The 12485-nt window shown below is 39.8% G+C and overlaps 2 protein-coding genes across 6 annotated transcripts; both read right to left on the minus strand.

Annotated features, from left to right (window-relative positions):
* Nucleotides 1-1440: 1440 nt before the first annotated feature.
* LOC115748793 (N-alpha-acetyltransferase 40) lies at nt 1441-5205 on the minus strand. Of its 2 annotated transcripts, none has more exons than XM_030685416.2 (9): nt 5066-5205; nt 4850-4952; nt 4510-4589; nt 4041-4370; nt 3710-3786; nt 3320-3362; nt 3170-3238; nt 2225-2281; nt 1441-1840 (listed from the first exon to the last, which is right to left on the minus strand). In XM_030685416.2, exons 1-8 carry the CDS (start codon nt 5120-5122, stop codon nt 2252-2254), a joined length of 789 nt encoding a protein of 262 aa, XP_030541276.1. In that variant the 5' UTR covers nt 5123-5205; the 3' UTR covers nt 1441-1840; nt 2225-2251. The 2 variants fall into 2 exon arrangements, with proteins under 2 accessions (XP_030541276.1, XP_030541278.1); XM_030685418.2 differs by having other exon boundaries at nt 2225-2285.
* A 2859-nt stretch (nt 5206-8064) lies between these two features.
* On the minus strand, nt 8065-11230 carry LOC115748796. 4 transcript variants are annotated; one of them, XM_030685423.2, is made up of 2 exons: nt 10685-11230; nt 8065-8231 (listed from the first exon to the last, which is right to left on the minus strand). In XM_030685423.2, exon 1 carries the CDS (start codon nt 11056-11058, stop codon nt 10696-10698), a length of 363 nt encoding a protein of 120 aa, XP_030541283.1. In that variant the 5' UTR covers nt 11059-11230; the 3' UTR covers nt 8065-8231; nt 10685-10695. The 4 variants fall into 4 exon arrangements, with proteins under 4 accessions (XP_030541283.1, XP_048127274.1, XP_048127278.1 ...); XM_048271317.1 differs by having other exon boundaries at nt 8065-8238; nt 10683-11227; XM_048271321.1 differs by lacking the exon at nt 8065-8231 and adding an exon at nt 9374-9393.
* Nucleotides 11231-12485: the final 1255 nt, after the last annotated feature.

Below are 12485 nucleotides of genomic sequence, written 5' to 3' on the forward strand. Positions count from 1 at the left end.
CGTGCGAGCCCATGCGACGGTCGCCGGGTTGCACGACAACGCCGTCCCCTCACGGCCACGTCGGTTGAGGTGTGGACGAAGAAGACGATGAATAGTGACAGACGAGGCCAAAATCGAAAAATCAAAAAATAGATGAGGATAGTTTCGAAAGAATATTTTTTACTCGAACAGTACCTATATGCTTGCCGAGAATGCTGAAATGCCAAGGCAGCCTTCAAGCTGCCTTGGGCTTTCAGCCTTGCAAAGACTCACTTTGAGCCAATGAGGTTTTCAAAAAATTTGCCAAACACCTGATCCTTGGCTCAAAGGACTTTGGGGTCCAAAGCCACTTGGGAAAGTGGTTCCCAAACGCAGCCTATAACTCATTAGCTAAAGAAAACCCAAAACAGCTTAGATTCTTGTTTTGGCTAGCATCTTAAGATTATAACATGTCACAAGCACAATGACAGGAGTAAACTAAATACAGCATTCAATGATGTGTTATAAGCTAAAGAAAACTTAAGGCCAAACTAAATCATGTCATTGCTGTGATGACATGTTATTCCATAGTCAAAAGTTCAGAGTATTATGATGCAAGTCAAACCCAACTGAACGTGCTTGTGACAGTTTTTTCGTTTTGATTAGAAAATCTGTAAAAGCAGGACTTGATTAGACAAATTAAAAAGTCCAAAGACTTGATTGAGAAAAGCGTGAGAGTAGAAGAAAAGTAGAATTTATCAGTCACAAGCACCATGGCAGGAGTAAAAATACAGCCTTAAATTCAGAGATTTTGTCCCTTCGTTACTATCCCAACCCAAAAACATAGCGCTTCAAATTGATTTCCTTCAAATATTCCTCTTATTGATGGAGCTAACTGTTCACCGAGGGAAAGACTTCCCTTTTTTTTTTTTTTTTTGGTAAGGAAGACTTCCCTTTTTTTTTTCCTATCACTCCTTGAAAACTCTCAAGCAATCATGACACAAATATTCCCACATCGTTTTCATCTCTAAGAAATCCCTCAATTCACTTTAGATGACCTTCGCCAAATATATTTAATCCCTGCTTTCAGTTGAAGTCCCAAAACTGAATCCTCACTTCTGCCTTAATGGAGGCAGTGGGAGACTTTTCTGCAGGTTTCAGAATTTAATTCATATAGTCTCTTCATTTAGGATTTAAAACTAAGAAGCAAAACAACTTTTCTCTTTTGGTTCTCCCTGACCTTACAAATAGCACAAACTACAAGTAGGCCCTAAATTTAACATTCTGGGAAATGGCAGTGCCTGTATTTAAGTGACCATCCATGACATGCATTACGGCTACATGTGGAAGCAGATAACCAGAAACCTGTTGAAAAAATATAAAATCATTCAATTGAAACTTCAGGAATACACTGATAGAGTACATGAAGATTGGATTCTAGGATACAGGATATTCTAGGATACAGGATGGACAAATAGACAATTTGCAAGAAGAGTTTCAAGGCTGAATCAGGCAACAAATAAGAAGCATCATTTTCGGGGTTCATTTTGTTACATTTAGTGTACAATATGGCACTGGAAACATCAATAAACTGTATCCAGGACAATTTGGACACAGTTCCCTCCACCTGGTCGGATACATAAAATTGATGGCATCTGTAATAGATGTTGAAAGATTTAGCATGACGCAAAGCATGAGCTAATTGAGCCAGGAATGAGAAGAACGACGCCCCTCGTGCTTCGATATGAAGCAGGAATTCAACAAGGGCCTCAAACCTTTCAAATGTACTTCACGGCAAAGATCTCCACCAGAATTTCAGCAAGAAGTTGCAATATCCTCAGTGCCAGAAACTAACAACGCCTTTTGTTTCTCCCAAGCAGCACTGGCATGACAACATGATGACATTTTAACTCATTCAGAACAGATATTACTGGGTGAATCGATCTAAGACCCAACAGAACTGAAGTCCTCAACCTAAATCATATGCATCTTGGTCAAGTGAAGTAACGTTTCCAGTACAACTCAAGTGTTGACAATTGAAATGAGCGATTCTAGTATATAGATCACATCAATCCAATAAAAGTCAGTGCACGCAAATTTTACGTGGGTGAGGAGATGATATCAGTATTTTGACAACTCCCTGCCTATATGTAAGACAAAACCATGTAGACTCTGAAAACTATTTCACGCAATGTCAACACCTATAATCCACAAAATTTCAAATCACTAATGCATGTAAGATGGGCTGATGCACAAGGAAACCAACCTGAGTTGATCTAAACAAGAGGGTGGCTCAACAGTCATTGTCAGTCGCTTCAATCACCTTCCTGAGAAGAAAGAGTAATTATCGCTCACATAAATGCAACGATGCAATATCATCACATACTTTCCTCTTCATAGAACCACAGAATGCAAAAGGCAAGTATGATTGTTCACAGGAAGCAAAATTCATGACTTTGGCAAGTAGGTTGCAAATGATGCAACTGTTTTTCATTGTATTCTTCCTAGTTTAAGGGAACAATAGAATCAGATAGTGACATTTTCTACTTATGTTTTATGTCCCAAACAAGTAGTTTCACAAGCAAAATCTTGAAAAAGAAAAGAGCACATAAATTTTTACATGCAATATCCACAGCTGCGATGAGTTACTGACAATAGTGTACAAAATAGCCTTATCAAGGAGCATAAAATCATACATAAAAGCAGTTCCATTGTGAAAAAATTACACAGCGATAAGGACCCTGTCTGGCATCTCAAACAAGAATCGCATACTGGACCAACCAACTGACTTTATGTAGAGAGTGAGCACCACAGAAGACTAAAGGGGTTTGAGATACTATGCCTCCTACAGAAATAACTGCTTTTTGTTAACTGTCATAAGAATTTACAAACGATCTTATTTTACATGTACACGCATAATCAGACCAAGTAATTTTGTAGCTTCAACTACCAGAAATATGCTAAAAGTGGATTGGAAATTAAACAGCAGTGACAAGTCGCCACTTCTGCATCTGCCAATCAGTTAACATGGATCAACAATAGTTCTCATGAAAATTAAATCAGATTAGAATAGATATAGATGTCAAACTTGCGAACTTCAGAATTGACTCGAATGAAGATGTTTCACTGAACCACGCACTTAAGAGAGCTGAATAAGACCAGTCGACACAAATAAATCTCATCTAATCCTATTCTTAGTGAACAAATATACCTCCAACACAGCTTTGGCTTCGGGTTCAAATGCTTTGCAAAGAATTTCATAGCTTGCCTCACTGCCCAGCTATCAAAGAAGAAATTGAACCTTTTGACAAATTGATAAAAGTAAGCTTGCGAATCTCCGATGCATAAAAGAAAAACATACCAATGGATTGACTCTTGAGGGTGAAATTGATGATACAATGTATCTGCACATAATCAACAAGTAATCAGAATATTGGTTGCAAGAAGAATGAACCTACCATAGCTACTTATTTGATGTGCTTTTAGTTAACACGAATTAACATGAAAAGACAGGATCTCTTACTAACTTGGTAAAACTATTAACCTTACTTAGTTTTCAACAGCAAAAACTTAACTCCAACTGGAAAATAATTACTACAGTAGAATAAACATATTGCCAACATGCTGCTTGGTTCCAGCTAGAAAAATGATTCCTGTCCATCTCTGTTCCTAATTAATCTTACAACTTCACCTAAAAATCCATATGGGGTTTGCACCAGTTAGTAGCTACAGAAAGATATTAAAGAATTACCTCAGCTTACTAGTATAGAACTTCATAGCTGACAAATTGGTTTTCTGTACCGTAAGTACCACAGCACCCATGCGATTCTATAGAAGATATGCAAGGAAAGATACAGGAGTAAACCCATCCATTAGATTAAGGAAAAGAACACATAATACAAGTAGATATTACGGTATCTAAATATGGGACTTATGATTCTGGAAACCAACAAACAATCACACGAATAACAACAAGATTGACTGAAGATGCAAAAGCATTTCCGTACATATCCATCCATCCTCCATCACTCCAAGAGATCTTCTTTAAAGAAACAAGAAAACAGAATTATATAACATCAAACCTTTCTAGCGATAAGCTCAATCAACTGCATCAAAAATTTACCCAGCCCCTTCCCTTGGACATGAGGCTCAAGCTGTATCTCATACACGTAGAGGACAGGTATTTCTTCCTCCACAAGAAAACGGAAGTGAACAAACCCGACAATGCTTACAATCTCCAACATGCTATCAGTAACTTCTTTTTTTGCCTCAACCACCGACGGCATCCCGTCAGCACTGGCATTCGCAACATCGTGAACAAATATATAGCGTGCTTCAGAAGCAACCATTTCCCGGCGCTTCACCTTCTCCTCTGCAGGCCACTCAGCTCCGAAAGGACCTTCCATGTTGGCCTGAAGACTCGAAGCTAACAAAGTTTAATCCATAAGAAAAAGTTTCGCAGACTTGTTTGAGGAAAGAAAAAAGAGAACTTTTTCCTTCGTGTTTCAGAGAATCAATGCCGAAAACTTAAAAGACTTCAGCTTCCGGTACCTTAAGCAGGTTGTACACATACTGCTTGACAGAAGAAGATAATCTATCTCCACGTCCCCAATCCAAATAAACGGAGACACCTAACAATCAATCCGGCCTCGTCACTCGACATAGCTATGACCAGATTATTGTCCCAACTTCAATATTCAGAACGAACAGTCATCCAGATTATAGAGAACAATTGGAAAAATGAAAAATAAAAAAACAAATGAAGCAATGAACAACATCAAGCCTCGGAAACACGCACATTGCAACGGCATAATGCAGAACAACGAAAGGTAATTTTCTTATTGAAGGAGAGATTGATCGTGGAAAAAGCCAAATAGACGACGAAGCGTACCGTTGCGGTTGTAATGGCGGAAGGCCTGGAAGGAAACGAGATGGTCGGTTTCGGAAGAAGCCGCTCTTACCAGCTCGTCGACTGCTTTCTTCTTCTCCAGAACCTGCGCTTCAGTGCGAAAAGAAATCGAGAGTTAGTCCCTTCGTTCGCCCGTCGACGATTTCGGTCGAAATCTGCAAGACTGCTCGGGGAAAGAGAAGCTCGTATGTAGATTGCCTCTTTGCGTTTCAGTTTCTTTCCTTTGTTGCGCGCGCTCTGTCCCTTGGACTCCATTGATGGAAGCTCGTCGTCTCTTCTTCGTCAGCGGCTGTGCAAGTTGAGAGTTGAAGCTGCGTCAAACAGAGAGGCAAAGAGGGCTGAATTAGATTTTGCTCCCGGACACTTGCCGCAACTGCAAATTTACCCCCCGAACTTTTAGGTTTTTACACTGTGGCCCTCGAAACTCTCGAAAACAATTGCAATGGTCTCTGCGACTCCGACTATTTTTCGATCGGAGCTCCGGCCGTGGGCTTGTCATGGATTAGTCACGCGCGAAAGATAATCACTCTTTTTCTGGCAGCAATTTTTATTTCTGCTCCTGAACAAGTTTCTGAGCAAAGAAACGTATTTGACATTGACATAAAATTTCAGTTATCGAAACAAAAATTTATTTAATTACATCATAAAATTTCGACGGTTGCCGGTTGCCAAACCTTAGACGGGCCCGCGACTAGCAGACAACAATCAAAGAGAGGGACGCAAGAGAGAGGGAGGGAGCGATGAAAAGAATTCTTATTTATGTTTCTATTCCGGAAACGGATAAGTAAAAATTTGCTCTCTCATTTTTGTTTCAAACATATTTATGGACTAAAAATTTGTTTCAGAAATAGAAAAACGAACTTGCATTATCAAACAGTTTTCTATTCCAAACATATTCAAGAAATAAATTTTATAGAAAAACAAAGAAACAGAATGGTTATCATGCATACCCTTAGCTATTCTTACCAAGGAAAAATCTGCCGAACAATATCGTAAAGTGGGTTTTGCCCCCAAATTCTAACTAGTTTAATAATTTCCCCCTCTAGAGTTCTGAAATCAGTTGTGATGTCTCCCTTGTGGTGACTCTTACAAATTATCATAAAAGACTTTTAATAATTATGATAAGTGCACTGGAAGTCCTAAAGCTTGTTACCAAAATGTAATTGAGTCTTAAAACTTTCAAAAAATGTAATCAAGTCCTAAAACTTGTCAAATTGGTTCAATCAAAGCATTTCGTTAAATTTGTCCAATTAAGCTAATTGAAATGCCAACGCATCTTATTCTATTGCTTTCTTACAACATGGCGATAATGTGGTGCTCACCAAGCGTCTCTTCCCCCACATTTTGGCCAACAGGCGAGGGTCATCCGGCTTCGAGAAGGCCCATGCGACTTCAACTAGCCCAATCCCGGCAAATGTGGCAATAGCCACAAGCGAAGGCTTTGGCATAGCCGTGTGTGTGTTTGTGTGTTCTTTTTTAGTTTTTAGCCCTCTTTTTAAAATATAATTTAGTTTATATTTTTTTTAAAAAAATGAATACTTTTAAGACGGGGCGCTTGATAGGTGCCACAGCATCGCCATGTGTCTTAAAAAAGTAATAAAATAAGACAAGTTGGCATTTTCAGTTAGTCTAATTGAATGGAGCAAGCGAAAGTGTTCGATTGAATTAATATGTCAAGTTTTAGGATTGGGAAAAAACCACCAAAACCCCAAATTATGCCAACGTGACACATTTTCCTTCAACTTTTTTTTGCGACACAAAAAACCCCAATTGAAGAGTGTCTCCATCATCTATGCTTCACGAGAAGCAAATTGTTGTGCAGACTAGGTTGCAAAAGCTCATGGACTCGGTTATCTACTCTCCAATTGAATTTCTAAGCCTCCCAACTCTTTTGGGATTTGTTATGTTTTAAAGCTAGTTGTGTTTATTTTGTGGGAACTTGATAGCAAAATGAAAGCACGCGTTCTTTAGAAAAAAAAAAAACATAAACAGGGGAGACATCGTAGCCCATTTCAAGATTTCAGAGGGGGGAATTCAAAAATTGAAATTGCAGGGGTCATTTGCAGTAAATGTAAAAAATCTGGGGTGGACAATGTTGTCTTCCCATATTGACCCCAAAAAAAAAAAAGGAATGTGGTCTTCCTATGAAGAGAGTGACCAAGTGAGTGAGACCTAGGTGTAGCTCAATAAGAAGAAAATAGGAAAAAGGAAATGTCATTCATTTATGCCTTTGCATACTAAAATTAACACAGACGAGCATCTTCTGAGCAAATTATATTTTGTTTGAGCTTACAAGGAACAAATTTCTGATAAAACTATTAACTCCCATTTAATTTCCAAACCGATGATAACATTAAAATTACATTTTGGGGAGGCCACATTAAAATTACGTTTTGAGACATCCGTTTGATATCCAAAAACTGCTCAGCATCAATTCAACAAGTGGGGGATGTTAAGGTGAGCCGAAAGAAAAGTTGGATAGAGCTGAATCTAAATTGGATTCTATGTCGGTTGAGTTTACCTGTTAGCGACGTATGCGTTGAACCGAAAATCGAAATGGACGTTCCGGTTGTCAATGGTTATGAGCTTATGGGAGTGAAGAAAGACCTGACATGTACACTGCTTAGAAGATCTAAATGTACATCCGAATCAAGCGATCAACTTGTTTGGGCCAGAGGAGAAAATGTATCATCTGACTACATCGAAACAATGCTTAGAAGATCCCCAGAAAGGATGGCCCGTTGATCTATCATTAGTCAATAGCAATCTGGTGCGGTAACCGCGTCACGAATTCAACTCAGCACAAAGATGCTTGCCAATCAACAATATGGACCAGAACATTACTGGATTCAGTCGGGCCATTGAGAAATTACAGCATACCGTCGCAGAGAACTGATCAGAAGACTACATGACAAGTGCAGAGTAGCATAGAAACCAATGGCCGTGTAATTACGTTAATATGAGCAAATGCATCATCATCAATAGAAAGCACGATGTCAATGCAAAAGCACATCGTCTATGTGTTTAGCTAAGCACGGTTTAAGACCATCGGTCTCACTAGCAGCGCAAAAGCACATCATCTATATGTTTAGCTAAGCACAGTTTAAGACCATCGGTCTCACTAGCAGCCAAATACTATCGAAACATATCAGAAAACAGCCATCAGAAGACGCTCTCTCCATATTGCAGAAATGGAGAACCGACTATTTTACTTCCTAGAAAGGTTACTCTTCCTGTATCGTTCTAAAGAACACAAGCCCAGTATAACCTTCAATGACAAGTATTGGTTTGCTGCTATACACGATTCAGTGATTCAGTTGCAATTAAGGGCGACTGCAACTTCAGCATCCAATGCACATGTTTCCTGCAAACCATGGAGAGCCCCTGGTCAGGAGAAGGCAGAACAATAACAAAAGCCAAATTGGGATTTAATTCTCTTGGTCCAGAACCAGCAATATGCAGTTAATCTAACATGAGCAGAAGTAATTTGAACAATAAATGCAGGATTCTTTAGCGGCATAGGTAAAATCAGTCATGCGTGAAAAGTTATGGTCTGTTTAGAGTAGCTTTTAGATTCTTTTTTGCTTTTTCAAAAATCTTGTGGGGCACACTTTGACTTTTTTCAACCTTAAAACGCCTTAAACTTTCACAATACATGACCGTTGACACATAGATACGCATGATTTTCATAAACTAAGGAAAGTAAAAAAAAGTTTCTTTTTGCTTGTGAGAAATCCAAACAAACAAGCCCCGTAAAAGCATAATTTTTCACAAACTCAGGAAAGTAGAAAAGTTTCTTTTTACTCTTGAGAAATCCAAACAAACAAAGCCCGTACATGATAAACATCAAGAGAAAGAATAGAGAGCTGAGATCTGCAAAAGGCACTTGACTAACATGATGTCTCTTTTAAAGGTTCCACACACTGCATTCGGCAACACTTGACTCATAAAACACGATGAACAAAGAAATACTATCAAGTTACAAGCAAACAAAGATGGCACCTCCACTTGAATGTAATAAACTGGTGATATCAGCTTGATATAGATTCAAAAACGAAAAATACAGATAATTACAAAGTTAGACCCTGAAGAAGCCAGAAGAACAGCAGCAAAAACTAGCTGCATTGTAAGTCGAGAAAGTTATTGGTGCCTCCTTTGCCAGTTTGTCTAAAAAAAAAAGGTGATTCTCATTTGTATAGTATCATCATTTCCATAACAGGAGAGCTGTCATAGAAGGTTATTGGTCATCATGAGTTCCACAATGCCATAAGATTAACACCACAAATTAATTCAGACCATGCACTCCTAACAGTGAGAGATGGGCATCCAACAAATACTACATCCAAAAATAGCGCACTGCAGGTGAGGCTGCCCCGCATGGTGTAAAAGGAAGGAAGGACCCAACTCATTCCTCAATGCATTACCTTCTAAGATTCAGATTTCTGCTACTTCAGAGTGGATCATTCACATGATTGATGGAAAAAAGAAAAATTCATCCTTCTCATTCACCAGATAAAGACACTATTCTGACCAAGAACTACAATTTATCGTATCAAAAGCAATGTACTATCTATACACATATTGGCACAGAAGTTATAGACATGGTTTTGTGAGAGCCTGTGGACTTTGAGAAGAGCACCCCTTTTTCCCTTTTTCATTTTAAGCATTTCTGCTTTTACCGGGGTTTGAACCCAGTCTGCACCAGAACGCCAACCCCCTCCCCCCCCCCCAACAAACCCACCACACCCCTTCCCTTGCCACAGGCTGCGTCACCTTGAATACCATAAGAATTCCAAGTTTTGCAACAGCTTATTCTGAAAAAACTAGTTCTTTTTCTCTAAGTAGTTTCTACATAACACAGTATAGGATAAACCCGCAAATCAGTTGACCATAAATGTCCCATGCTAATAAAAAAACTTCCCTCTCCTCTAATTCAATATAGAGCTAACAAAGTAACAACTACTGTCAAATGCAGCCAGTTGAGAGAACAGTCAGTTGGATCCCCACACAAGAGAGGCAGCAGGGAGCTTTATAGACAATAAAGTAGAATTGGAAGTTTGCCAACAGAACACTCACACGTGATAAATAGCAGCTTAACTTTACATATCAAGGCTTCCATCTAAAACCAGTCCTATTGCAAAATACTCAGTGTACAAAGAAAGACGAGGATAAACAAGGGATAAGATGCTACCAGGAGAAAAAGAAAACCGGCAACAACGAGCTGACACTACGTGGACGAATCAAATAATTCAGACAACCCCTCCTCCCCAAACAGAACACCACCCAAAGCAAGGGTGCTCGCACATTGATCCTACTCTAAGAACTGTCAGCTCAGACAAAACTCGGGATCAAAAGCACTGGACAACACCAACTTGATATTCATTTCAATAACACGACAACTCAGTCTTCCTAAATGCTCACAATACCGCAAAGTTATGTCACCACGCGCACGATCATCTCTCCAAGTAAAAGTTACTGCCACGCGAGAAAAAGAGCGTTCCTATTCTGATTCATCCCAAGGCCACAAATTCAAAGAGTCACAATAGAGAGCCAACATATAATTTAAGGCACTATCCTGAGAATTTTTCTTCACAAAATTCATCCATGAGAACGAAGGAAAGCAACAATGGCAGATGTTAAATCACACACTCATCACTTTCGTCTCTCCAATTTACACAAATGAAGCTACTGCAAGAAGCAGACAACTAACAGACCAACGGCTAACAGTTCAAAATTAAACATCTATGTGCCCTAAAATTGCCTAAGATTTACTCAGCGAAAGTAGGCAAAAAACCAGAACTGAATCTCGAAACTCACTTGAAAGCGATTCATTTGCAGTATCGATCCGCCTTCTTCTTCACTCGGTCATCGAGCGCGTCCTCTACGTTCTTGGCCTTGAACTTGGGGTCGTAGCCGAACTTCTTCGTCTCCACGGGGAACAGCTCCTCATACTTCATCTTCTTCGCCGCGTCGATGGTATAAATATCCTGGGCCCCCGCGGCAGCGGCGGCGGCGGCGCCACCATCCTCCACTTGCGGCTGCTCGATTTCGCCGTCCTCGACGGCGGCGTCCTTGAGCTTTTGCTTGTGCTTCTTCTTGTGCTTCTTGTCGATGGACTTGCTGCGAGACGCTAGGGCTCCGCCCTTGAAGGCCAGCCTCCCACCTTTAGCTCGCTCGTAAGGGTCCGACATTGAACTTGCGATCTCTCTCTCGACTCTCGCTCTCTTCCCCCGGGACGAATTTGGAAACAGCGCGAGGATGAGGCGCTAATTTTCCCTCAGTTTCGCCGGCGTGCGACCCACGCGCCACCGCCTCTAGGCTCCGTGAACTATGTTGGTAAATGGTGGGCTATCATCTATGGGCTTCGGGTTATTCGGGGGCTTTTAGCCCAAGTCCTTTTGAAAACAACTTTTTGGGACCTTCAACACTCACAAAATATACGTAACTCCAATTTCTAAGAGGGTTATACATTATTCTCCGGAATTCTCCATCAATCTAATTGCACTTGTTGCTAAAAATCAGTTTATGGCGGGGAAAATCGACTGCTTGCTCGAAATTTTAACAGATGGGCATCGTCCTACGTGGAGCGACTTGGCCATATGGGGGCTCGGACAATCAATGGCCAAAATTGATCCGAGTCGGCAGACTCTAAGTCCACAAAAGATTTTTCTCATTTGAAACATTGATAATGCCATGGATGCTCCTGGCCCTAAAATGAAAATAGAGTCTCGGGCTCTATTTGTTTAACGAGAAATGAATGATTTGGAAACTATCTTCCTAAAAATAATAGCTTGTATTGCTAAAAATAATTAATCAATAAAAAATATTTTCATTACAAACAAAAATTTATGTCTAAGCATTTTCGTGGACGATAGAAATATTTTCTGTTCATTTATTTATGTAAGCAACAAAAGTGATCATTTTTCAAAAAAATAAATTCTTAATCATTTATTTTTCGTTCAACAAAGGAGTGTTATTAATGCGATGTCCAGAATATCAATTTAGGATGGACGAGATACACAGACTTCACATGAAAAAGTCTATGGTGAATTGCACGCATCCCATCTCAGGAGCTCCTAACCTGCAGCAATATTTATCTGGGTGGGTCTGCTTTTTCATTGTTTTATATGCTGCCTTACATGATTTATCATTCCTGGTCTGCTCAGAAACCTAAACAGGATGAAAGTGAAAAACATAGTATTTGAGCAAAACACAATGGATGAAACACAATCTAGTCATTCACACGTTCGGCGGTATCATCGAGATGATATCTGTGCCAGATGTCATGCCTGCGCCATAATTAACGGAAATTAAGACCATTCCAATGCTCCTTTTTGCCATGCATAAACTAAACCAACAATTAGATCAGTAGATGTTACAAGGTCACTCTTCAGGATGAAGATGCATGGGGCAAGTTTCAGCTTTGAATGACACCAGTGACTCGAAGAGGGAGCTGAGAGTTGAAGTTACATGCACAAAGCTTTTCCCTCTGCTTCCTGTTTGACACATTTCTCCCGTAAAGCTGAGCTGAGAGCAAGCTTTTCCACGTTCCTGGAATTTACTGCTGAAGTTTAATTTCCGCATACAATAAGAGCTATACTAAGGATATTAGGGATGC

The sequence above is a fragment of the Rhodamnia argentea genome, chromosome 1 (assembly GCF_020921035.1).
Source record: "Rhodamnia argentea isolate NSW1041297 chromosome 1, ASM2092103v1, whole genome shotgun sequence".
Classification (NCBI taxonomy): Eukaryota; Viridiplantae; Streptophyta; class Magnoliopsida; order Myrtales; family Myrtaceae; genus Rhodamnia; species Rhodamnia argentea.